Source organism: Leptodactylus fuscus, chromosome 1, assembly GCF_031893055.1.
Source record: "Leptodactylus fuscus isolate aLepFus1 chromosome 1, aLepFus1.hap2, whole genome shotgun sequence".
Classification (NCBI taxonomy): domain Eukaryota; kingdom Metazoa; phylum Chordata; class Amphibia; order Anura; family Leptodactylidae; genus Leptodactylus; species Leptodactylus fuscus.
In genome coordinates, this window is record NC_134265.1 from 330,732,381 (window position 1) to 330,760,192 (window position 27,812).

At 44.9% G+C, this 27,812-nt stretch overlaps 2 protein-coding genes across 2 annotated transcripts in view; both read right to left on the reverse strand.

Moving 5' to 3' along the window:
- The window catches only part of HTT (huntingtin), a 119,886-nt gene extending 110,626 nt beyond the window's left edge, over positions 1-9,260 (reverse strand). Inside the window, exon 1 of the mRNA XM_075261015.1 lies at positions 8,828-9,260. Within this exon, the coding sequence (XP_075117116.1) occupies positions 8,828-8,922 (95 nt within the window). The 5' untranslated portion in view covers positions 8,923-9,260. The remainder of the gene's footprint in view (positions 1-8,827) is intronic.
- Positions 9,261-21,026: 11,766 nt separating this feature from the next.
- GRK4 (G protein-coupled receptor kinase 4) overlaps positions 21,027-27,812 on the reverse strand; it is a 165,345-nt gene continuing 158,559 nt past the window's right edge. Inside the window, exons 12-16 of the mRNA XM_075261099.1 lie at positions 26,135-26,343; positions 24,252-24,389; positions 23,616-23,753; positions 23,370-23,501; positions 21,027-21,610 (exon numbers count right to left, since the gene is read on the reverse strand). Coding sequence (XP_075117200.1) covers positions 21,557-21,610; positions 23,370-23,501; positions 23,616-23,753; positions 24,252-24,389; positions 26,135-26,343 — 671 coding nt within the window. The 3' untranslated portion in view covers positions 21,027-21,556. The remainder of the gene's footprint in view (positions 21,611-23,369; positions 23,502-23,615; positions 23,754-24,251; positions 24,390-26,134; positions 26,344-27,812) is intronic.

Here is a 27,812-nt window from a genome sequence, read left to right on the forward strand (position 1 = left end):
AGCGCAGCTCTGGTGTATAATACAGGATGTAACTCAGGATCAGTACAGGATAAGTAATGTAATGTATGTACACAGTGACTGTACCAGCAGAATAGTGAGCACAGCTCTGGAGTATAATACAGGATGTAACTCAGGATCAGTACAGGATAAGTAATGTAATGTATATACACAGTAACTGTACAAGCAGAATAGTGAGCGCAGCTCTGGTGTATAATACAGGATGTAACTCAGGATCAGTACAGGATAAGTAATGTAATGTATGTACACAGTGACTGTACCAGCAGAATAGTGAGCACAGCTCTGGAGTATAATACAGGATGTAACTAAGGTTCAGTGCAGGATAAGTAATGTAATGTATGTACACAGTGACTGTACCAGCAGAATAGTGAGCGCAGCTCTGGAGTATAATACAGGATGTAACTAAGGTTCAGTGCAGGATAAGTAATGTAATGTATGTACACAGTGACTGTACCAGCAGAATAGTGAGCGCAGCTCTGGAGTATAATACAGGATGTAACTCAGGATCAGTACAGGATAAGTAATGTAATGTATGTACACAGTGACTGTACCAGCAGAATAGTGAGCACAGCTCTGGAGTATAATACAGGATGTAACTCAGGATCAGTACAGGATAAGTAATGTAATGTATGTACACAGTGACTGCACCAGCAGAATAGTGAGCACAGCTCTGGAGTATAATACAGGATGTAACTCAGGATCAGTACAGGATAAGTAATGTAATGTATGTACACAGTGACTGTACCAGCAGAATAGTGAGCGCAGCTCTGGAGTATAATACAGGATAAGTAATGTAATGTATGTACACAGTGACTGCACCAGCAGAATAGTGAGCGCAGCTCTGGTGTATAATACAGGATATAACTCAGGATCAGTACAGGATAAGTAATGTAATGTATATACACAGTAACTGTACCAGCAGAATAGTGAGTGCAGCTCTGGAGTATAATACAGGATATAACTCAGGATCAGTTCAGGATAAGTAATGTAATGTATGTACACAGTGACTGCACCAGCAGAATAGTGAGTGCAGCTCTGGAGTATAATACAGGATAAGTAATGTAATGTATGTACACAGTGACTGCACCAGCAGAATAGTGAGTGCAGCTCTGGAGTATAATACAGGATAAGTAATGTAATGTATATACACAGTAACTGTACCAGCAGAATAGTGAGCGCAGCTCTGGTGTATAATACAGGATGTAACTCAGGATCAGTACAGGATAAGTAATGTAATGTATGTACACAGTGACTGTACCAGCAGAATAGTGAGCACAGCTCTGGAGTATAATACAGGATGTAACTAAGGTTCAGTGCAGGATAAGTAATGTAATGTATGTACACAGTGACTGTACCAGCAGAATAGTGAGCGCAGCTCTGGAGTATAATACAGGATGTAACTCAGGATCAGTACAGGATAAGTAATGTAATGTATGTACACAGTGACTGTACCAGCAGAATAGTGAGCACAGCTCTGGAGTATAATACAGGATGTAACTCAGGATCAGTACAGGATAAGTAATGTAATGTATGTACACAGTGACTGCACCAGCAGAATAGTGAGCACAGCTCTGGAGTATAATACAGGATGTAACTCAGGATCAGTACAGGATAAGTAATGTAATGTATGTACACAGTGACTGCACCAGCAGAATAGTGAGTGCAGCTCTGGAGTATAATACAGGATAAGTAATGTAATGTATGTACACAGTGACTGCACCAGCAGAATAGTGAGTGCAGCTCTGGAGTATAATACAGGATAAGTAATGTAATGTATATACACAGTAACTGTACCAGCAGAATAGTGAGCGCAGCTCTGGTGTATAATACAGGATGTAACTCAGGATCAGTACAGGATAAGTAATGTAATGTATGTACACAGTGACTGTACCAGCAGAATAGTGAGTGCAGCTCTGGAGTATAATACAGGATGTAACTCAGGATCAGTGCAGGATAAGTAATGTAATGTATGTACACAGTGACTGTACCAGCAGAATAGTGAGTGCAGCTCTGGAGTATAATACAGGATGTAACTCAGGATCAGTACAGGATAAGTAATGTAATGTATGTACACAGTGACTGTACCAGCAGAATAGTGAGCACAGCTCTGGAGTATAATACAGGATGTAACTAAGGTTCAGTGCAGGATAAGTAATGTAATGTATGTACACAGTGACTGTACCAGCAGAATAGTGAGCGCAGCTCTGGAGTATAATACAGGATGTAACTAAGGTTCAGTGCAGGATAAGTAATGTAATGTATGTACACAGTGACTGTACCAGCAGAATAGTGAGCACAGCTCTGGAGTATAATACAGGATGTAACTAAGGTTCAGTGCAGGATAAGTAATGTAATGTATGTACACAGTGACTGTACCAGCAGAATAGTGAGCGCAGCTCTGGAGTATAATACAGGATGTAACTCAGGATCAGTACAGGATAAGTAATGTAATGTATATACACAGTAACTGTACCAGCAGAATAGTGAGCGCAGCTCTGGTGTATAATACAGGATGTAACTCAGGATCAGTACAGGATAAGTAATGTAATGTATGTACACAGTGACTGTACCAGCAGAATAGTGAGCACAGCTCTGGAGTATAATACAGGATGTAACTAAGGTTCAGTGCAGGATAAGTAATGTAATGTATGTACACAGTGACTGTACCAGCAGAATAGTGAGCGCAGCTCTGGAGTATAATACAGGATGTAACTCAGGATCAGTACAGGATAAGTAATGTAATGTATGTACACAGTGACTGTACCAGCAGAATAGTGAGCACAGCTCTGGAGTATAATACAGGATGTAACTCAGGATCAGTACAGGATAAGTAATGTAATTATGTACACAGTGACTGCACCAGCAGAATAGTGAGCGCAGCTCTGGTGTATAATGTACTAACAAATCTACCTAACTTTTATATCTACAGTATATACAGGCAGCAAAATAGTTTACAAAGGTGAAACTTTATTCTAATTTTAGAATGACAGGCAGATACTGAACTAGCTGGAGCAATAAACCTGAATGGCAGAGTTTGAGGTATATAAATCTTTACGGTCATAAAGTGGTCACCTCAGATCAGTGGTTACAGACAGGGCTCCAGGTGGGGATTGCAATGATCACAGAAGCGAAGCAAATCTGGCTCCTTAATTTGTGTGTATGTGGTGGGAGGGGTGGGGATGGGCTTCTAAATTTTCAGACTTCAGAGCCAAACCAGCATGTGTGATTTTCGAAATCATGAAAACCCCTGGCTGGGGGCCCCTCTACTATTCAGAGCTAGAGTTGCTGTCAGATGCAGCTCTCACTATGATGGACACAGCCATCCATGCATTACATGGTTAGCAAATCGCACTGATAAGCACCACACACTGTGTCTGTATGGCCAGTCGTAGATTTTCATGGCACCACCAACTAGCTGGGGGTCTCTGAGGCTGACTATAGGAGCATGCTGAGAGTTGTAGTTTTACAATAGCTGAAGTCACACAGGTTAGATATTACAGACTGAAAAATAACCAAATCCAATTGTTAATCTAGATAACAGATGTGATTTTGTACCTGTTGGTTATTTTGGTTCGGTTATTGTAATATTCACAAGGTTTTAGCAAGAAAGTCTGAACTGGAACTGCGATTATACTCCAGACCCCAGAGTATAGTCAGTGGAGGCCAAACCAGGTTACTCACCTCCCCTGTGCTCCAGGGCGTTGCTCCTGGTCTTCTTTGGACCTCCTGACTTATGTCATCATGTCATTAGTCACAGAGGCAAGTGTCACACGGTCCCCGATATCATTCAGGAGGCCTGAAAAGTCCCGGGAGCAGCACAGGGGAGGTGAGGAACGCCGTTTCATCTTTGCTTGCCTCCATTGAGCCTCCGCTTATTACACTCTGAGATCTGACAAGACTCCATAGTATATTAATAGCAGTTCCGGTTTGGATGTGTTTGGTCCGATCGAAACCACTGAGCGAACCGTGCGAGACAAATCTTGCAAGGTTCACCCAACACTTATTCATACTTTACAAAAGGCGCGGCCTAAATAATTGCCATTAAATGTATTCGAGATAAAATGCTCAATTAATCCCGGTTTTGATCTAGGTTATAATTGCCCAGCCCTACTTAAAGGGGAAGTCCACCTGTAAGTCGTTACGATATGAGGCTTGTTATCTTTCTCCTTATGAAAGCCGCAGGAACGTCATGGTCACAGGTTACGTCCTCCTCCTTGGCCCTTAGGGCTCATACTCCTTAGAGAGCGGTATGGCCTCCATGAACTGCTCACACTATTAGGGGAGACACCCTATACTTATCACAGGTATGGCAGAAGTAACAGCAGCACAGAAAAAAACTGCTCACATAAGAACCTTGACGGTGTTTTCTGTATTGTCCACATAGGCAGTAATACAACTAAATGAATAAGAAACATAATAAAGATTATATAGGCAGCACCAGGCTCACTGGGCAATGGACACCACCGGCACCTGATGGACCTCGATGACTGAGAATGGGAAGTTTTAGGCCGGGTTCACACGGGGTTTTTTGGTCTGGAACCTGAGGCAGAGGCCGCTCCAGATTAGGCCCAATGAATAGGCCTAGTCCGGAGGAGGGAGAGTCTTCAGGCCGAATTGCGAAGCAAATGGGCCTGAAGAATGAGCACCCTGATTCTTTTTTCCGGGAGCTGGAACAAGTTTGAAAAAACTCCTGAGCTGCTCCCATTGATTTCAATGGGAGCCGTATTTGTGGTCAGGATTTTGAGGTGGATATGGCCTCAAAATCCTGACCAAAAAGCCCTTTGTGAACTTACCCTTACAAAGGAACTAAAAGTTCTAACATATTTTGGGTGGAACTTACTAATCTGGTCACACCAGTTTTCTAGAGTACCCTAGTTATATACCACCAGTGCTACCAGTCAGGAGTCCTCCCCTCCATACAGTATAATGTCCCACAGCGGCCCATCCACACAATATGATGTCACATAGCGGCTCTCACTGCCACATGTAACCCAAGGGTTAGATGGACGTACCGCTAGATTTATACCACTGCCATCATCATCCACATCAGGACTTTAGTTTGGATATAAAGCCTCATTCTCAGTTGAGCATCTAGTCAAGACGTAGCGCCACCACCCCTTGATTGTTCAGTCAGGACGTTTTGCCACCACAGATCAGACATGTAGTCTGGATATATACTATCTTCCTTCCAGTTGGGCCACTTAATCTGGATGAACTGCTGCCCCTCAAGTTGGATGTCCAGATAGGAGGGGCTGCCATCACCAGTCAGGATGTGCCACTCCCCATAGTTAGGGTTCAGGTTCTGCAGTCCTCTTAGGCTGAGCTCACACGAGGTATTTTGGTCAGGATTTTGGATCTCCAGTCAGGATGAAGTATTCCCTGTAGGCAAGGGTACAGTCAATAGGTACTGAACCCACATATTGGGGTTTAGCTTCTCCGCCACCTCTTACCACAGCAGTTGGGCTTCCACCAAACCTGCAGATGCAGAATGTGCTACTGCCCCTGTTATCAGGTATCCAGTCGAGATGTTGCATCACCTGAACAGTTAGTCATCCAGTCATGACATGGCGTCCAGCTAGTAGTCATGCATTCAGACATGCTGTAGCATCTCTCCTGTGGTCAGGCGTCCAGTCAGGATACAGCAAGTCTCCCATGGTTAAGCGTCCAGTCAATCTGCAGCATCACCCACACAGCAATGCCCCTGTAGTCAAGTCTACAACCGGTCAGGATGTAACATTGCCCTCAAAGACAGGATGCAGGAACTAACTTGTCAGTCATCTAGTCAGTCTGAAGCAGTGCCCACAAATACAGGTTTCCCATCAGGATGTAGCATCGCCCCTGCAGTCAGATGTCCAGTGAGGCTGTAGCATCGGCCCCATAATCAAACATACAGTCAGAATGTCTCATAACCCCCATAACAAGGAATCCAGTGAGGCTGTAGCGTCAACTCCAGAGTCAGGTGTCCAGTGAGGCTGTACTAAGTCATCTGATCAAGCTGTAGTATCGCCCAGTCAAAGTGTAGTGTCGCCCCCTTAGTCAGTCGTCCAGTCTGGTTATAGTGTCAGTCATCTAGTAAGGCTGTAGCATTGCCCTCATAGTCAGTTGTCCGGTCAGGATGTAGTATTGTCCCTGCAGTCAGTCATCTAGTCAGGATGTAGCATCGCCCCCTTAGTCAGTCATCCAGTCAAGATGTAGAATTGTCCCTGTAGTCAGTCGTCCAATCAGGTGACCAGTTAGGTTGTAGCATCGCCCTCATAGTCAGTCGTCCAGTCATGTGACCAGTCAGGTTGTAGCATCGCCCTCATAGTCAGTCGTCCAGTCAGGTTGTAGCATCGCCCTCATAGTCAGTTGTCCAGTCATGTGACCAGTCAGGTTGTAGCATCACCCTCATAGTCAGTCGCCCAGTCATGTGACCAGTCAGGTTGTAGCATCGCCCTCATAGTCAGTCGTCCAATCATGTGACCAGTTAGGTTGTATCATCGCCCTCATAGTCAGTCCTCCAGTCATGTGACCAGTCAGGTTGTAGCATCGCCCTCATAGTCAGTCGTCCAGTCATGTGACCAGTCAGGTTGTAGCATCGCCCTCATAGTCAGTCCTCCAGTCATGTGACCAGTCAGGCTGTGGCATCGCCCTCAGTCAGTCGTCCAGTCATGTGACCAGTCAGGCTGTAGCATCGCCCTCATAGTCAGTCGTCCAGTCATGTGACCAGTTAGGTTGTAGCGTCGCCCTCATAGTCAGTCGTCCAGTCATGTGACCAGTTAGGTTGTAGCGTCGCCCTCATAGTCAGTCGTCCAGTCATGTGACCAGTTAGGTTGTATCATCACCCTCATAGTCAGTCCTCCAGTCATGTGACCAGTCAGGTTGTAGCGTCGCCCTCATAGTCAGTCGTCCAGTCATGTGACCAGTCAGGTTGTAGCATCGCCCTCATAGTCAGTCGTCCAATCATGTGACCAGTTAGGTTGTAGCGTCGCCCTCATAGTCAGTCGTCCAGTCATGTGACCAGTCAGGTTGTAGCGTCGCCCTCATAGTCAGTCGTCCAGTCATGTGACCAGTTAGGTTGTAGCGTCGCCCTCATAGTCAGTCGTCCAGTCATGTGACCAGTCAGGTTGTAGCGTCGCCCTCATAGTCAGTCGTCCAGTCATGTGACCAGTCAGGCTGTAGCATCGCCCTCACAGTCAGTCGTCCAGTCATGTGACCAGTCAGGTTGTAGCATCGCCCTCATAGTCAGTCGTCCAGTCATGTGACCAGTCAGGCTGTAGCATCGCCCTCACAGTCAGTCGTCCAGTCATGTGACCAGTCAGGTTGAAGCATCGCCCTCATAGTCAGTCGTCCAGTCATGTGACCAGTCAGGCTGTAGCATCGCCCTCATAGTCAGTCGTCCAGTCATGTGACCAGTCAGGCTGTAGCATCGCCCTCACAGTCAGTCGTCCAGTCATGTGACCAGTCAGGTTGTAGCATCGCCCTCATAGTCAGTCGTCCAATCATGTGACCAGTTAGGTTGTATCATCGCCCTCATAGTCAGTCCTCCAGTCATGTGACCAGTCAGGTTGTAGCATCGCCCTCATAGTCAGTCGTCCAGTCATGTGACCAGTCAGGTTGTAGCATCGCCCTCATAGTCAGTCCTCCAGTCATGTGACCAGTCAGGCTGTGGCATCGCCCTCAGTCAGTCGTCCAGTCATGTGACCAGTCAGGCTGTAGCATCGCCCTCATAGTCAGTCGTCCAGTCATGTGACCAGTTAGGTTGTAGCGTCGCCCTCATAGTCAGTCGTCCAGTCATGTGACCAGTTAGGTTGTAGCGTCGCCCTCATAGTCAGTCGTCCAGTCATGTGACCAGTTAGGTTGTATCATCACCCTCATAGTCAGTCCTCCAGTCATGTGACCAGTCAGGTTGTAGCGTCGCCCTCATAGTCAGTCGTCCAGTCATGTGACCAGTCAGGTTGTAGCATCGCCCTCATAGTCAGTCGTCCAATCATGTGACCAGTTAGGTTGTAGCGTCGCCCTCATAGTCAGTCGTCCAGTCATGTGACCAGTCAGGTTGTAGCGTCGCCCTCATAGTCAGTCGTCCAGTCATGTGACCAGTTAGGTTGTAGCGTCGCCCTCATAGTCAGTCGTCCAGTCATGTGACCAGTCAGGTTGTAGCGTCGCCCTCATAGTCAGTCGTCCAGTCATGTGACCAGTCAGGCTGTAGCATCGCCCTCACAGTCAGTCGTCCAGTCATGTGACCAGTCAGGTTGTAGCATCGCCCTCATAGTCAGTCGTCCAGTCATGTGACCAGTCAGGCTGTAGCATCGCCCTCACAGTCAGTCGTCCAGTCATGTGACCAGTCAGGTTGTAGCATCGCCCTCATAGTCAGTCGTCCAGTCATGTGACCAGTCAGGCTGTAGCATCGCCCTCATAGTCAGTCGTCCAGTCATGTGACCAGTCAGGTTGTAGCATCGCCCTCATAGTCAGTCGTCCAGTCATGTGACCAGTTAGGTTGAAGCATCGCCCTCATAGTCAGTCGTCCAGTCATGTGACCAGTCAGGCTGTAGCATCGCCCTCATAGTCAGTCGTCCAGTCATGTGACCAGTCAGGCTGTAGCATCGCCCTCACAGTCAGTCGTCCAGTCATGTGACCAGTCAGGTTGTAGCAGGGGGTCTCCAATAACCACCTGCAGTCAGTGATCAGTCAGGCTGAGGTTACTGGAGATCGCACCTTTGCCTATTCATTGATAAAATGGTCCCACTAGTAGTGCCTCCTCACATAACCACAGGGGGCGCTCACTGCGGGGGTGCCGGGCTCTCTTCCTGTGACATCACGGGGTACTCACGCCTTATGCACCGGCTCCTCGGTCACTGCCGGTCCCTGCTGCTGGAAGGATTTCAGGGATTCGAATGCTCTCATCAGCTTCTCCATGGTGGCCATGTTCCTTCAGCAGCGCAAACAAGGCCGCGACCGGCTTCTATCTGTCCCCACAAGGCGGGACTGTAGCGCTCACGCCACGGGCTCCACACTCCCCCACCGCACTGTCACCAGCTCAATTACCGCCATCACCAGCCGCCTGCACCGGGAAGAATCATCAGTGACAGCTCCGGCCGCAGCCTAACCCGCTTCACCTCTCCCAACCAATGGGGAACGTCAGAACCAGTAGACTGACAGAAGAATCGACCAATAGCGAGGCACTGCCAGGTGACATAACCTAAAATGTGATTGGTGCAACGAGGAAGAGGCGGGACTTGCTAGACACGGGTAGTGAAAAGAAGGTCAAGGGGCGTGGTTTGTGCTCCAGGCCCCGCCTCCCAAGCGCAGTGACTGGAGCACGTGGGTAGCGGCTGCCGGGGCTTGTGTTTACTATTGTGTCAGCGCAGGAGCTACAGGGAAAGCCAAAACTAAGGAGGGGCCCATAGCAACCAATCCGGACGCTGCTTTCATTTTCTGTCCCGCCTAAGGAAAATTAAAGCTTGGTTCTGATTGGTTGCTATGAGCAACAAAGTTGTTTCTAGCGTACCAGGCGTGCAAGGAGGCGGGGTTTATGCAGATTTGCATAAAATTGTGGTTTATTGTAGTATGTATGAGATTAGGATAGGACATTTGTCTGAAGTTACCATTAGGGGGCGCTCAGGGCATATTGAGTTATCGCACTCCCCCCCTACTCAATTTGGAGCTATAGGTGTGAGTGCATATTGATTGCTAATAATAATAAGATACCCCTTGTGGCAAATGTGAGACGTTACTGGCAATAGCCTGACCTGTGTATAATAAACACCTGCCTCGTGATATTAGGACTCATTCACATGGCTGTTTCTTCAAAGCCTGATGTAGGGGTGCATTCACACTGTACAATCAAAAACTGCATTGGAAATAAGTGCATGTACATTTGGTGCAGTTTCTAAGTTTTACAGGATTAAAACACGTCTTTGAGGGAAAGTTCACATGGGGCCTTTTGGTCCAGAACCCGGCCAAAAAACGGGTAGCCGCGACTGAATGCCCTGCGCAGTTATCCAGACGCGCTCTCCACTCCGGATTAGGCCCAATGAATAGGCCTAGTCGGGAGTGTCTTACGGCCAAATTGCGAGGCGAAACAGCCTGAAGAATGAATATCTCACTTCTGACCGACCGGCTCCCATTGATTTCAATGGGAGCCATCTTTTTTGTCAGGATTTTGAGGTGGATACGGCCTCAAAATCCTGACCAAAAAACTGTGTGAACTTACCCTAACATCAAATAACGCAACAGGACTGCATGTAATGTTTTCCAGTGCACTTTTAATTGCAGTGTGTGAATGCACCCTAAGGCCAAATTCAAGCGCGAATTTGTGGCAGTCTTTTGCCTCAGATTCCTCTATCCAATTTCAGCCCTGTGTATCTTGTGATGGAAAGCCAGAACAGAACTTTGGCTTTCAGCTACGGCCCTGCATATTGGTACGACCAAGACGCTATGGGATGATCAGACTGAGCAGCACGCCACGGATTCTGCAGCTTCATCATCCGTGGAATCTATGGCCCCGACAGCACGTAGAAGATATATGTGTGTGCCACCTAGCTTTCCACATCTCCATTCACTTCCTTCAGTGAGCCCGGGCCGAAAAACGGAAAGGGATAGATGAATATACGGCCATCTGTATGTGACCATAGCAAATAATGGGTCAGTGTGCTAAACGTGAAAAATCACATGTACGTTGTTGGCCAAAAGTATTGGCACCCCTGCAATTTTGTCAGATAATACCCATTGTCTTCCAGAAAATGATTGCAATCACAAACTCTTTGGTATTATTATCTTCATTTGTCTTCAATTGAAAACCACCAAAAGAATTGTCAAAAAGCCAAATTGGATATAATTCCACACCAAACACAAAAAAGGGGTAGACAAAAGTATTGGCACTGTTTGAAAAATCATGTGATGCTTCTCTAATTTGTGTAATTAACAGCACCTGTTACTTACCCCAGGCACCTAACAGGTGGTGGCAATAACTAAATCACACTTGCAGTCAGTTGAAATGGATTAAAGTTGACTCCACCTCTGTCCTTGTGTGTACTACATTGAACATGGAGAAAAGAAAGAAGACCAAAGAACTGTCTGAGGACTTGAGAAGCAAAATTGTGAGGAAGCATGAGCAATCTCAAGGCTACAAGTCCATCTCCAAAGACCTGAATGTTCCTGTGTCTACCGTGCGCTGTGTCATCAAGAAGTGTAAAGCCCATGGCACTGTGGCTAACCTCCCTAGATGTGGACGGAAAAGAAAAATTGACAAGCGATTTCAACACAAGATTGTGCGGATGGTGGATAAAGAACCTCGACTAACATCCAAACAAGTTCAAGCTGCCCTGCAGTCCGAGGTACAACAGTGTCACCCCGTACTATCCAGCGTCAGCGTCTGAATGAGAAGGGACTGTATGGTAGGAGACCCAGGAAGACCCCACTTCTTACCCAGAGACAGAAAAAAAGCCAGGCTGGAGTTTGCCAAAACTTACCTGAGAAAGCCAAAAACATTTTGGAAGAATGTTCTCTGGTCAGATGAGACAAAAGTAGGAAAAGGCCTCAACATAGAGTTTACAGGAAAAAAAAAGAGGCCTTCAAAGAAAAGAACACGGTCCCTACAGTCAAACATGGCGGAGGTTCCCTGATGTTTTGGGGTTGCTTTGCTGCCTCTGGCACTGGACTGCTTGACCGTGTGCATGGCATTATGAAATCTGAAGACTACCAACACATTGTGCAGCATAATGTAGGGCCCAGTGTGAGAAAGCTGGGTCTCCCTCAGAGGTCATGGGTCTTCCAGCAGGACAATGACCCAAAACACACTTCAAAAAGCGCTAGAAAATGGTTTGAGAGAAAGCCCCGGAGACTTCTAGAGTGGCAGCAATGAGTCCAGCCCTGAATCCCATAGAACACCTGTGGGGGAGGAGAGATCTCTTGATGGCAGTTTGGAGAAGGCACCCTTCACATCTCAGGGACCTGGAGCAGTTTGCCAAAGAAGAATGATCTAAAATTCCAGCAGAGCCTTGTAAGAAACTCATTGCTGGTTACCGGAAGCGGTTGTGCGCAGTTATTGTGTCTAAAGGTTGTGCTACCAAGTATTAGGCTGAGGGGGCCAATACTTCTGTCCGGCCCATTTTTGGAGTTTTGTGTAAAATGATCAATGATTTGACTTTTTTTCCATTCTCTTTTGTGTTTTTTCATTTCAAGCAAAATAAATGAAGATATTAATACCAAAGAGTTTGTGCTTGCAATCATTTTCTGGAAGAACACGAGTGTTATCTGACAGAATTGCAGGGGTGCCAATACTTTTGGCCAACACTGTACGTCCTTACCTACATGTCAGGGCTTTGTGCTGCATTTCTTATAGGTCTAGGCTTGAGTCTTTAATGGCAGCCATAGGCAGTCTCATATAGGTGCAGATAGAAGATTCGGCGGCTGGAAATGATGCATTATGGGATCTACCTGCTAATATAGAATATGGGGGTTGGGGCTTATACTTAGAGATGATGTGTGTCATACTTGACCAGAGCAACCAATCAGATCACTGCTTTGCATTTCAAACCTGAACTGTAATCATGAAAGCTTTGATCTGATTGCCCATAATAGAATACCTGGGGCCCAAAGCAACAATACAAGGCCAGAAGCAGAAAGTTCAATCTACTGGGAAGTGGTTTGGCTCCTTCACTGCAGCTCAGCTTCTACTAACTTCGATGGACAAAGCTTTCTACTTTCAGCTTCGTATTGGAAAGTGCTGGAAACGGCTCCGTACAGATGATGGCTCCAGGGTCCCTTATCGATCATATATTTAATAAGTCTGGACAACCCCTTTAAGGGACCTCAGATAGCAGAAAAGCTAAGAAGGACATTGTGGCGGGCCATTGAACAATGCTATAGGGGTAGTACCATTACAGACAATTCTCCCCTTTTCACAGGTTAGTCCTCCTGAACCCTCCTTGTGAAATAAGTGCCAGTGCACGAGCATCTCTCCATACACTTCATTGGAGCTACCAGAGATTGCAATCCTAGTAACCCCACTGAAGTGAATGGAGCATCAGCCATGCAAGTGCACTGACTCTTCACTAACAAGGAGGATTTGGAGGGCCCTCGCTCTCCTGATCTCTGGGGGTCTGTCTGCTGGGACCTGACACGTATCCTCTATCATGTTGATAGGGGATGTGTCTTTAATGGCAAAATCTCTTTCGATTTCGCATTAGTTGGGTTATTGAGAGGCGCCAAACTGCATATTTGTCCCAAATGAAGGTATGTGTAATGGTCCTCTCCCTGGGCCAGTGGACTGAAGAAGGACATGTTACAGGGATTGTTATGATTCTCGCCCTCACAAACTACTGGCACAAGCTATCTGAGCTAAGGTTCATCATTTTTATTTTGTGTCGCCAGATTAGTCTAAGCTTTGCAATTTGTTTTTATGCCACAGAAGTGTTGTAGAGACCTAGTGAATATGCCCCTTTGTGTTCTCAGTTATCAGGACTGGTGTTTCATATGTCAGTCTTGCTTGTAGGATATGCCTCATTTATCACGAGGCGTCGTGTGCCCCCACTGAAATCTACTCCAGATTGTAGATGGAATAAATGATCTTAAATCTTGTGGTGCTGGAGGCCAACGCCATGTCACAATTTAAAAGTCATGATAAATTGTATCCCAGTAATCTGCTGCCTCAGCACCAAGTGGAAACCAAACTGTAAAAGGTAGTGACCCCTCACTATAATTCTACTAATATTATAGATGTGAAAGTATGTGTGTTTGGATGTTTGTTCCTCAATCACGCAAAAACGGCTTAACGGATTTGGCTGAAATTTGCCACATACATAGATTGGAACCCCGATTAAAACATAGGCTATTTTTATCCCGGTAAATTACGTAACTTCACAACTGCAATGAATGAATTTAGTTTCAGAGTACGCTAAAGGACCTAGTATGACATCATCACAGGTCCTTGAGCCGTTCTCTGATCATTATATAGATATTGGGTGGGCGGAGCTATATTGGAGGAAACTGGACAGTGTGAAAGCTGCAGGAAATTGAGTCTCATGGAAGGTCAGGAGAGTACAGAACATACAGGCTGTGTGTGGGCAAGAGAAGTATATTGGGTATCAAGTTTCTGTAAGTATGACGGGATATGTCCTGGTCAGCCTCTGATGGGGGAGGGGGGAGAACTGTGGCAAAGTTCAGCAACATCCGTTCAGCCATTTATAACACAGAAGAAGATCACGCACTCACATAACCAAACCCCTGTAGTCAAAATTGCGGGATATAGCAGAGTTTACGCAGCGCTGTAGCACAGCTTAGTAGGCTCTGCATATGCAACGATGTAAATAGAGCTGGGTATCCTGCACATATGCATCAGAGCTGAGACGCGGGAGCAGGTGGATCAAACTGTGGCAAATTTCTGCAACATCCATTCAGCCGTTTCAAACACAGATGTAGCAGAGCTTAGACAGCACTGTAGCACAGCTCACTAGACTCTACATATGCAGAAATGTACATACAGCTAGCATGCTGCACATTTGCAGTGACGCGAGAGCAGGCGTATCATCGACAACAACAATTGCCTAAATATAAGTGGATGATCGCCAACAACAACACACAGAAAAATTCGTAGGCAGATGCTAGTAGTTTATAAATGGTTGACAATGGGGACTCCAACCATCAATAGAATTTGTGTCCTGATGCTCCTGCTCCTCCTCACTGCCCTGCGTTCCAGTATTACAGAGTGGAGAACAGAATACAGTGGTCGTCTGTTATCATCATCCCCAAACTGCTAGAGAAGTATGGTGCATGCCTTCATTTACCCCCATTCTAGTGATCCGTAAGTGTCCCAGCCATCAATGAGGTACCACTTACCCTACCAACAAGTGCCTTAATAAAGACCTATAAGGTTCACTGCTTGGAGTATGTGACACGAGGTCTTCGCAACGTCCTCAGGGTCGTCATCTTGGAAGAGTCCATCACAGGGTTATCCTCAAATGGCAGGTGGAGGGAAAAGTGGTAGTAGTCTCTTAAGGTGTATTGCCCATTTTTTATTAGCGCCATTTAGTGATCAGGTTAAATATTTTGGCCAATACTGTATACAACTATGTTACTATGTTTTGTAACTATCATTTAATGAAGTGTTTACTAAAAATGGGTTTAGTGTAATTTACTGTGTTAACATGTAACTAAACCTTCAGGCAACTTTTATCTTTCTGGCTGTATTTGCGGCATTAATACATTTTGTAATATACTTTATTAACAAATTTTGTCTCCTTTCTGTGAAATCCTGCATTTTTTTTTACTTTTTCCCTTCTCTCTGTATTAAGAGCTGTTCCTGCCTCTCACTGAATGTTACTGTGTTTGGCATACGAGATTGAAGTACAGGGCTGTGTAACATGAAGAGAAAATGAGGGAGGGGAAGACAGGAACGGACATTAAAGGGGTAATCCCACGTCGCATACTCACAAGTCTTCACTTCTTTAAAATCTTCTTTCTTCCTGGATTCTTGCATCATTTTGTGGGCGGGGTTTCACATGCAACCTGACATTTAGCTCCGCCCACTGCATAGCATGATCTATGGGGCGGCTGAAGGGCCTGTGATGTCATCAAAGGTCCTCAAACAACACTATATGCACAATATTGGACTATGAAGTACAGGCAGGAGCAACTCCATTCTGTGTTACATACAGAGACTGCCTGTCTCTGCCATAATGAACACAATTGTATTAGCTAGCCTGATAACTGGGAGAACAGAAGACGAGTTCAGAAATGAAAGCAGCTCCTCTCCTCTATCTCAGAGCAGGAAGCTAGGTCACGTGGTGCAGACACAGGTATAGCTAGATACACAGGCTCCCTCCCCCCTGAGAGCAGGCTGATACATCACTTGACTTTTGAGCAGATAAGTCAAGGGCTGTGTCAACAATGAATTGAATAAAGTAAGATAGTGGACAAACAAAGCAGTTTTGCTGAAGCAATGTATTTAGGAAAAGTCTTACATCCACATTAACAAGCAGTATAGATAGGATCCTTGTGATGGGACAACCCCTTTAACAATGGTAGTGTAAACGCCCCCTAAACTGACAAAGGATCCCTTGGCAAACTCCTCCTTAATATTTTGTGCACTGGTGATATCACTGAGCAGTGAATACTAATGAGCTGGCAGATGGGTGAGGAGACCTGAAAACTGGGAGACTCCCGGGACTCTTGGGTGACTTGACATGTCTTCATCTCCATTTCTGTGCAGCAATACTAGGAGCCCTAATATTTCTATCTACTAATAGATATTGTACATATATTTTATACACTTACCCATGGCACCCAGATGGAAATATCAGATTGCTGAAAAACTTGGCATACACTACTTTTGGGTAGTGTACCTCTTTGTGATAAATCATTGACAGCTAAACATGCTTCAATGACACTCTTGAAGGCATGTAGCCCAGATGACAGACTTGGAGAGGGGACGCATCATTCGACGGAGAAAAGCAGAATGGCCATTTCTACAAATTGTTTGCCATCTAGGTCGTTCTGACCCAGCTGGTAGGAGGTGTTGGGAGCAGTGGTTAAGCAAGGGCACACACATGGCAAACAGCCATACCGGCCACCAGTAGAGAGGATTGTCTGATCCACTAAGCACAAGCAGCTCTCACAGTTTACTTGTCCACCATACACAGATGGCGTATTCGTTATACAACCCTGTCTCTGCTCTGTGTATTTCCAGATACTTAGCAGAAGGGAATTTGATGCCATGGTGCCCATTCCATCTCTTGTCAGCCATTCAGCCACCGTAACCTTATTTATAGTGGTGTGGTGAACTACAAACCTGGACTGCTACACAGTGGAACCATATTGTTTGGGGTCAGGCAATTGTTGGGTTCCATTATGGAGGCCTCATGGAGACTACTTCAATCCTGCCTTTGCCGTGGAGAGACGCACTGTCCCCTGCTAGTATGATGATCTTGTAAGACATTTCGTACGACAATCGATCACCCCTAGAAGTGATACACCTCAGTAATATGTACAGAACATGCTGTGGCCACATGTCTTGTCTCTCGTGGCAGGGCAGGCGGTTGGTAACTTTTCAGCGGGATAATGCTCGCCCACACACAGCAAGTGTTTCCTAGGAATATCTCCACCAGATTGTAACACTTCCGTGGCCTGCTTGGTTATGAGACTTATCGTCAGTTATCACCAACTTACAAGTGTGCAGAATCTACAGGCCCAGCTGCAACAAGCGTGGTCAGATGTATCACAGGATACCATACCAAGCCTGTATAACTCCATGTCCAACTGTATCAATCCATTCCAACAACTTTATTGGCAGTGAGTGTATATTAAGCAGATATAGCTGAGCTGAATTTTCACCACACATGGTGTATTGTCATATCACAATGAAATGTTCCGAATAACCCGCTCCACTCGGCTGCTCTTATAACCAGCACACATTTTAACACCTCAAACTAGTCTATAATACCTAATGGTGCAAACACTCAGTCCGGTGGCTCTGGTGGTCTATAACGGTTCATGCTTACAGATGTTGTTTGTGGTGGGGTCTTATTTTTTGCAAGACAAATTTTACTTCATAACGGTGCCATGGAATGTTCAATATGATGTACTAGGAAGATGGAATTAGAAGAAAAAATGCATTTGAACCATTTTCTTATAGGTTTTGTTTTTACAGCACTGACTATGCAGACAAAGCGACGTTATCTGTATTCTGTGGGTTGGTACGATTACAGCAATATCAAATTTATATTGTTTTATTATGTTTTAACACCTTAACAAAAATCCAAAACTTTAAACAAAGAAGTTTCTTGAAGTTGCCATATTCTGACACTTAAAGAGGACCTTTCATCAGATCGGGCACATGCAGTTCTATATACTGCTGGAAAGATGACAGTGCGCTGAATTCAGCGCACTGTCGGCTTTCCCGATCCGTGCCTGGTGTAAAGCGCTATCGGTCCCGGGACCGTAGCGCTTTAGTGTCAGAAGGGCGTTTCTGACAGTTAGCCAGGAACGTCCTTCTGCCTCGCGGCGCCTATCGCTCTGTACTGTGGAGCCGGGAGGAACGCTCCCTCCCCTCCTGATAATACTGGTCTATGGACGAGCTGTGTGAGCAGAGGGAGGGAGGGAGCGTTCCTCCCGGCTCCACAGTACAGCGCGATAGGCGCCGCGAGGCAGAAGGACGTTCCTGGCTAACAGTCAGAAACGCCCTTCTGACACTAGAGCGCTACGGTCCCGGGACCGATAGCGCTTTACACCGGGCACAGATCGGGAAAGCCGACAGTGCGCTGAATTCAGCGCACTGTCAGCTTTCCAGCAGTATATAAAACTGCATGTGCCCAATTTGATGAAAGGTCCTCTTTAACCTTTTTATATTTACGCATATCGACCTGTGTAAGGCCTCATTCACATCTGCGTTCGGGAGGCTGCTTGGAGACCCCCCCAAATGGAAACTTAAACACATTACAAAGCGGTTACCTGGAAAACATGCAGACGCCATAGACTATAATAGAGTCCGTGTGGTTTCCGCATGAAACATGTGCAGAGAAAAGTCTTGCAAGCAGCATTTTTTTCTCTGCATATTTTGTATGGAAACTGAGCGGAAACCACACGGACCCCATTATAGTCTATGGAGTCCGTGGGTTTCCTGAAGGTAAATACTTTTTAATGTGTATAGGTTTTCATTCGGGGAACTCCCCTAGGAGAAACCCAAACACAGATGTGAACCGGGCCTAAGGCGTATTTATTGTACTTAGTATATAATATGTATCTTTTTTAAAAAAATGTATTTATGTATTTTTCTTTTAGAGTCCCTAGGGCAGTGATGGCGCACCTATGGCACGGGTGCCAGAGGTGGCACTCAGAGCCCTCTCTTTGGGCACCCATCTTTGGAACAGATTATACTGTGTGAGGGCCACTGTGCAGCAGATTATACTGTGTGGGAGCCACTGTGCAGCAGATTGTACGGTGTGGGAGCCACTGTGGAGCAGATTGTACGGTGTGGGGGCCACTGTGCAGCAGATTATACTGTGTGGGAGCCACTGTGGAGCAGATTGTACGGTGTGGGGGCCACTGTGCAGCAGATTATACTGTGTGGGAGCCACTGTGGAGCAGATTGTACGGTGTGGGGGCCACTGTGCAGCAGATTGTACGGTGTGGGGGCCACTGTGCAGCAGATTGTACTGTGTGGGGGCCACTGTGCAGCAGATTGTACGGTGTGGGGGCCACTGTGCAGCAGAGTATACTGTGTGAGGGCCACTGTGCAGCAGATTGTACTGTGTGGGGGCCATTGTGCAGCAGATTGTACGGTGTGGGGGCCACTGTGCAGCAGATTATACTGTGTGAGGGCCATTGTGCAGCAGATTATACTGTGTGGAGGCTACTGTGGAGCTGATTGTACTGTGTGAGGGTCACTGTGAATTAGTTTGGACTGTGTGGGGGTCACAGTGGTGCAGAAACTTCTATAAAGCCCCATTCACATGACCGTATTTTGCAAGTCCGTAATTGTCTGCAATTGTGGATCCGCACATTATTAAGGTTAAATTCCCATGTTGGCACTTTGTAATAAATTAGTGGGTTTTGGGTCGCAATTTGAGCACTCAGTCTCTAAAAGGTTCGCCATCACTGCCCTAGGGGTTCTGATCACCAGTACAATATACTGCAATACTAATGGACTGCAATATATTGAAAAATGAATTCACTTTTATTACACACTGCCTATAGTAAGGGCAGGCCTGGGAGCCTTTAATTGTTTCCTGGCTGTCATGGAAGACCATGGTGACGGCCATTGGTGATTAGGGTTAATGCTTCTATGATTTCAGGCACTGCCGCAGAGTCTCTGCTGTGTATTACAGCACAAACCTTATGACTATGGTGTGTGCTGAGCTTCTGAGCGGGCGCCATATTTAGACTCCTGACACCCACTATACTATTATGCAGATATTGGGAAGGGGTTAATGAGTTATGATTGCTTTAAAAAAAAAAAATATTAAAATTGTACAAGATTTCACACCTTGGGGACTTCACCAACCTTTATCTGACCCTGATCATAAAGGGGAGGGGGGGGGGGGGGTATAGAATTAGCAATTTTCTTGACAAGGGCAACATCAGGGAGAGGTAAATTTACCTCTACATTTACTGCTACAGTAATACATTCACACGTAGCGCATGGGAATCCTTCTTAATATCCTAAAATAATTTCAGGCCGCAAAGTGTATGCAGAATGAAACCCTAAAATACAGATCCTAAAATAAATACAGACATAAATATACTGTACAGACCGCAGGATAGATAATAGATAGACCCGAGAATATAGACCACAGGCCCAAACATGGATATAGACCTGTAATATTGCAGACACTGTGAACAGTTGGGAGTATCGGTCATAAAGAATATGAAGGTAATAAACTACATAGGAAAAACCAATGGTTCAAAGGGTTTTCAAGGATATAATAAATTTATATTATTTATTTAAAAAAAAAAAAAAAAAGTAGAGACTTATGGAGAAACTTAGATGAATAAATATCAAAGGATTGGGAAATTAAAAAAAAAAAAAAATTCTGACCCTCTTCTAAATCATCTTTATTACCTAGACAACCCTTTCAGCCATTGCTTTTTTCTATTTATCAAGGGTAGCGATCGCTATCGGGTCGTGGAAGCTGAGGCGGCCCAGAGGCCTCTCTACAATACAAGACAACACCAATAATATGGGTAAGCACTAGTGATGAGCGAGCAGTATTTGATAGAATACCTCGCCGGCATAGGAATGCGTGTAATTGGCCAAACACCGCTTACACGCATTCCTATGCCGGCGAGGTATTCGATCGAATACTACTCGCTCAACACTAGTAAGCACATGGTAAGCTGGGTGCCCTAGTATAGATTTTGCCTTGGGGCCCGGAAGCTTCGAGTTACCCCCTTTGATTTTAATTTTTAAAATAGACATTAAAATAAAACGTAGCTCTGAGTGACGGGCAGTAAAAAGATTCATGGAATACGTTTTGCAACGATAAGAAAAAAAAAAATAAAATAAAAATAAAACATAAATAAAACAAAAATGGAAATTTCTCCTTTAATCCACAAATATAGCTCAGAACCATACAAACAGTATAGACAAGTCCTTGCAGTGTTGCTTTACACCCCCCCCCCCAAGAGTCGGCGTTTGGTTTGTGGCCCTTATTCACTGTGTATACCTATGTATGGGGGAGGGGGGATGGGCGACCCACACTGTCGCACCGGGTGCAGTTAATGCCGCTAACACAGACTGTGGCTTTAAATACTTTCAGTCATTCAAGATAAGATGGTGTGCATATATTGGCAAATGATATAGGTATATTAATAGACATATGCACACGCAGACACACTATATGCATTGGAGTGGTACGAGTATGGCCTTAGGGGTTTGCTTTTGTACAATACACTTTGTGAAAATATACATCTTAACAGAATTCAAGTAGAAATGTACAAAATCTGTAAACTCATACAGAATTCTTTGTTTAATTTATAATACACCTTTACAGTTCATAGATACAATAAAATATTTGCAGTTTAACGCTCTAGGATTTGATTTTTTTGGCTATTGGACAGTGGTTCATGGTCTGGAGGCCTCTTCATCATCATCACTGTAGGAGGATTTAAAGCAGACCTAGGAGGGAAAAGAAGATACGTCAGAGTCCACGTAAAATCCAAATTCTAGGTTGTAGGGAACCTGTCAGGGTGATATAGGCCACTAAACCAACCATAGGTCCTTATAGTGTCCCAAATTGTCCCATTATAACGCAAGCCACATCTCCATCTTCACAGGTGCTGGGAGAACCGGAGAGGCGTTCAATGAGACACATCGGACTCATCTCTAGGTAAGGAGAACGTTTTTTTTTTATTTTTAATGTGGCTGCGGATTGCGTTATACCAAGGCTAGTGGGGATACAACCCCTGGTGTATAAGGCCCAAATTGCCTTCACAGGTTGCCGTCCCTTGATATGAAAAGCCCAGTAACTTCCATCATCACCCTGAGCATCTTGGTGTTTTGTCCCAATCTATTCAGCTATTCCAAAGATATAAGCCCTTTCATTGTTGATGCAAAGTGGGGTCTACTAGACAAGTGGGTGGTAGCACTGTGTTATCTCTGTGTACTATATGTCATGCAGTGTTACCGCCCACTTGGCTATATACTAATTTGTATCAGCAATTACAGGGCTTATAACTTGGGAATGGCTGAACGGATTGGGATAAGCAAAATACCAAAATGCTCAGGGTGACCATACCTATAAACTGGGCTTATCACAATGGATGATAGGTGCTCTTTATATCAGAGTTATGCTCCAAGGTTCTGACGATGGTTGTAGTCACATCGTTACTGCCACGGGACCATAAATTTTCACTACGAGAGAGGGTGGGAACCTGATTGATTGCTATTAGGATCTACAGGTTTGATGACCCCAACTCAATATATTTTAAAGCCTAAAAATTTTTTTTATAGAGCAATAAACTGCACCCAGTTCTTTCCTTGTTTAATAAACCATCATGCAGCCCTATGATCATTTGGGAGTGATATGACGAAATGTATGTTGACGCCCCTCCTAGTGGTGGAGTTCAGGTGTTTCAGACACATCCATTGCAAACAAAGTAGATAAAAATAAAAAATAGTCTTACAATCTCTATAGATAAACATTAGGAGGCTCATCATAAATCAGATATATCCTCCGGCAGGGCAAGGACAGCTATCCCAGCTCAATGCTTGATGGCTGTTTGAGTGTAGTGTGGAGTTACTCAAGGGGCACGAACAAAACCCATTGAAATGAACTGGGGATTGCAAACATGACCTCTCAAATGTTATAGCTGTAAAAAAATCCTATACTGGTTATAGAAAACTATTCTGTTACTGGCTCCATGCCATGTAATAATGGAGACAGTAACAGAATAGTGGATGTTAACACTAAAACCACCACCACGCGTTTCATATCTGAAAGAGAGTGTTACAGTTATGAAACGCATAATCTTAATAAAACCACCCAAATCTGAATTTTTATAGCTACCCTTGTTGTGCACTATTGGTCCTGCTACTCTCCCCGCCATCACCCAACACTTTCCATCCTTTCTCTACCAGTTCTCTGTGTATTACTGATCCATATGCGATTTCTGTTTCCACTGATTTTTGTCAATGAATTAAAACACTCTTGTTGACATGCTGACACCGGAAACTTGTCCTAAAGGAAGCTGCTATAAGAGACATCTCTGATACACTGTAACAAGATGTGCCTCTGCTCAGAAGGACAACGACAAGGATGTTTCCATTCAATGACAGCAAGCAGGGATCTTAAGAATGAGAGGTATGTTTGCCCAGGAAGACAATGTAGAGATATTCGGCTAATAGTGGGAATAACACTGCAGGCAACGTGTCTCACCCCTCTTCTGAACAATCGATGGAAGAAGCTTCTCTTTGGTCTAATGTTCTGTTTGCTCACATCCAGGTCTGGCGACAAGCAGCCGTCTGTCTCATAGACATTGATGTCTTTAAAGCACTCTGTCTCAATCATCTGTAAGGAGAAGGAGATGCAATGGCTAACTCAAGGTGCCGAACAACAACCCTGGGCGCTCATGGCAGAAGATACTGCTATAGACCCAAAAGCAAAATCAAAAAGCCCATTTACCTCCTGCTGCCATGGAATGGAGACGCTGCCTGTCACAAACTTGGAGTAGAAATCATCATCGGTGGTGTCCAGGTTCACTCCCTTCACTGTGGAGAACTGCTCAATGTCCAGCACGTCCTTACAATACACAGCACGCGGCTGCAGAAGAGAGAGAGAAAAGGTTGTACATACCATACATAAAGTAGTATATGTGACATACAGAGCAAGATCTAGGTGGCAGTGTCAATTCTCTGAACACAGGGGATGGTGCAAAAACGTAGCTTGGGGCCCTTGCACAAGTTTAGCAGCCTTGACATTTCCCCATTTCCCCTCCTTCTTGATCTGGGCCCAGACTGCCATGTAGACTTGTTCACAACAAGCCTGTACACATAGGTTTTTCATCGATATACTGCTGACCACATATAAGGGTAGGTTTTCTCCTTTCTGACAGTGGAAGGCTGTATATCATAGATCATACAGGGTCATACATCTACAATGTACAGACAACCAGCCATCAAAGGAAATCAGAAAGTACATAAAAGCAATTTATCCAGCCCTAGTGTGTTGAAGGTGTCCTGTGGGCCACCACAGCTTCTGGGCCTGGTCACTGCTGTGACCCCTATAGTTACAATAGTGTCTGTGTATATAGCCACTTACATCAGGAGCAAATGGAGGATCCAGCATATTGGCTTCTAGACGTTTGAAGTTGACGTTCTTGAATATCGAGTGCTGCTTGACACCTGCAGCTCCATCTCCCTTGCAGCCAAGCCTCTGTTTGGGGTCCTTTGTGAGTAACTGTGGTCGAAGAGAAGACATTCGATGATACTTTAATGACATTTTTGATCCTCTCTTCAACCATTACCAAGTCTGAATATCCTAGTAAAAGACCAGGTGGTCTACTGGAGGATTCAAGTTCTGGTATGATCATGAGGCTACAGGCGCCCATGATCATTCATTGTAACATGAACCCACCGATTTCCACAGGGCTAGACAAATATTTGCATGATAGCGTCTGAAATCTCTGCCTGACAGATGAAATCAGGGAAAGAAGGATCAGACATATGTAATTTTACATGCCTGATCATTTTGCTCTTAGTGAAGAGAAGAGTTGTCTGGAGTGGGGAAAGAAGGAAAACCACTAACAAACACTAGCACACTTGGCTAAACCAAGAAGGGAGAAATAGCTGTCAGACCAGTACAAGGCTTGTAATACTTGGAAGTCTTTGTTTGATTTGGGAACCCTACTAGGGAAGCCAAAGCTAAAAGATTGGGGATGGTCCCTGGTTTACAGAAAAAAAGGCCACGCTTACCAAATGTTAATTAAAATATGGCGCTATGTAGGATGTAGACAGGCCCTTACCATATAGAATAGAAACCGCTCGGGTGCACATAAAAGGTGTTGATATAGCAACCTGCACACCTACAATCCATAAATTGCACAGCCTCCAGACTGCCATGGCCACCCCTTGCACCCTGCAATCTTAATGCAAGGGATCCGAGAAGGAGGTGGGGGGCATCTTGCCCGTCGGACCTCCAGGATTCCTTAATGCTATTGACCATGGCATCCGAGGGGTTAATTTGCCGGATTTTGAGAATTTTCCGACTCTGGCAGATAGTCTCAGGCCTCAGCTGTGTAATGCAGCGGGTGCCACAAGTAATGACGCAGGCACAGGTCCCGTACGGTGCAAAGCGGGAAGGTGTTAAGGAGGACTCTACCTCAAAATCTGCCTGTAAAAAAAATTCTGCGTGAACTTACACTATAAGGTTAAATGGAGCAGCTAAAAAGAGTGCCTCCAAATCTGGATGCCCCATTGCATTTCTTCTTTGTATTTGATTGGGAAATGCGTAATACTCCATTTCACCTGTGGTGGCACTGCAGTGAAATTAAAGGGGTTTTCTGGGATAAATACTGCTCAGTGCGCATATCTCAACAGCACCCAACATGCGATTACTGAGGCCAGTGATTGTCCGCAGGCTGGCACCAGAGAAGAGGACCATGGGTAGGGGAGTTCTTCTTTACATTATCACATATAGTACAACTGTCGGGGGTCCTGTTGTAGTAGGCCCCCACTGGGGATAGAGAGCACCATGCAGCACCACCTTTATACTGTATAATAAGACCTCAGAATGTTTTGCTTTAGGGGGCCCAAAGCACCACGGATCAATAGGATGTGTCATTAGAGACGCGGATAGACAATACCGTCACCCCCGTCTCCTAAAACATTCACACATAATGCAGAAACGAAGTAACATCCATTATAGTGCTGACTCCAAAGAGCCTTATCTTGTATCCTGCCAGCGTGCTCAAATATGGATGAAGCCTCCGGGTTATAGCAGCTCCCTGGATAAACCATTAGTCATGAGGGCCGCGAGTCAACTTGGCATTTACATGGCACGGCACAACATAAATCAATGGCAATGATGCGGGGTTTAACCCCTCGTGCTTACTGATGTACACTGGGAATTGGGATCTGAAGTTTCAGTCATATAAAGCAATGGGAATGTGAATGTAATGTCTTCTTACTTCCATGTGTACCCACCATCCTGCAGATAGACTTGGCGTCCTCTGAAAACTTCTCAGAATACTCCTCTTCATCCTCCTTCACCCGTCTGTCCACCTCGTCCCGCTTCACCTTCTCTTTCCTTTTCCTGAAGGGCGATTGACCTTGGATCATCTCGTATATAAGGCAGCCGAGCCCCCACCAGTCGGGGCTGAATGTGTAGCTTTCATTGTTGATGACTTCTGGTGCTAAAGAGACAAAATCTCATTTATCTATTTCTCAATTCTTAAGATTTCAACACAGATTTAAAAATTTGCACGGATCGTTCTGGATATCCGTCAAATGACATCATAGTGATCGACCCCATCGTCATATTACATAACATGTACTATCCTATACTGATCCCTGTGGTCCTATGACGGATATCATAATTATGTCCTGATATAATGTATATCATGATATCATGGTCGTGTCCTGATAATATACCATGATAGGATATGATCTCATATCCTAGTGATGATATGGTCATGTCCTGGCATAATGCCGTCCTTTAAATGCCAAACTTTGTCATATTTATGCCCTGATATGTTGTCATATCCTGATATGTTGGATATCAAAGTGATGTCATGATATGTCCTGATTATATGTCATGGTTATATGATATGATGTCCTATCGTAGTGTTGGTATAGTCATGTCCTGACAAAATGCCATATATCACATAATACAATACTAAAATAATATTTCATATGATGGAGTGATATAAAGTCATGTCGTAATTTGATGTTATGTCATGAGGGGATTAATGTCATTGTTATGTCTTGATATGATGTCATTTTGTGATATGATGCCATGTCACAGTTATGGCCTAATATGTGATGTCAAATCATGATGCTCACATTATATAATATCGTAGTTGTATTACACAGTCCAGCCATATTAATGTGACCACCGCCTACTTTTGACGTCAACGTTAAATAGCCAATCTCAGAAGACACGTGTCATCAGCCATCTGGGTGCACTCATCATTGTGGAAGACACGATGGATCAACACAAGTATGCATCTATCCTTGCGGACCATGTTCACCCCTACATACGAATTGTTTTTCCTCAGGATGATGGCATCTACCAGCAGGACAATGCAACGTGTCATAAAGCTCGCAGTGTACGCACGTGGTTCGAGAAGCACCAGGATGAGTTTATTGTACTCCCTTGGCCAGCAAATTCCCCGGACTTGAACCCAATGGAGAATCTGTGGAACCACCTCAATCGGGTTGTTTGCGCCATGGATGCTCAACCGCATAGCCTAGCACAGCTGGGCACGGCACTGGAGTTGGCATGGCTCAACATCCCAGTGATCATCACCCCAACATCCCCTCTCTTCCTGCACGTCTCGCAGCGGTCCGCTCTGCCAAAGGTGGTTATTCTGGATAGTGACAGGGGGTCACATTAACGTGCCTGGACTGTGTATGATAGAATATTAGAATATATTCCTTCGATTCTGATACACTGTGGGTATATCCAAGTAAAATGATGCCATAGGCATTTCAGATTAAAAAAAATGTCATTTATACACTAAAATGATAAATCTATTCATAACTTCAAAAGGACTATCTATTGTAATGTGACATCATCTTTATATTCTAATGAAATCCATATATATTGTGATGTTCAGTAATATGTGCAACATGATATGATGTCATACATGTGTTCTGATAA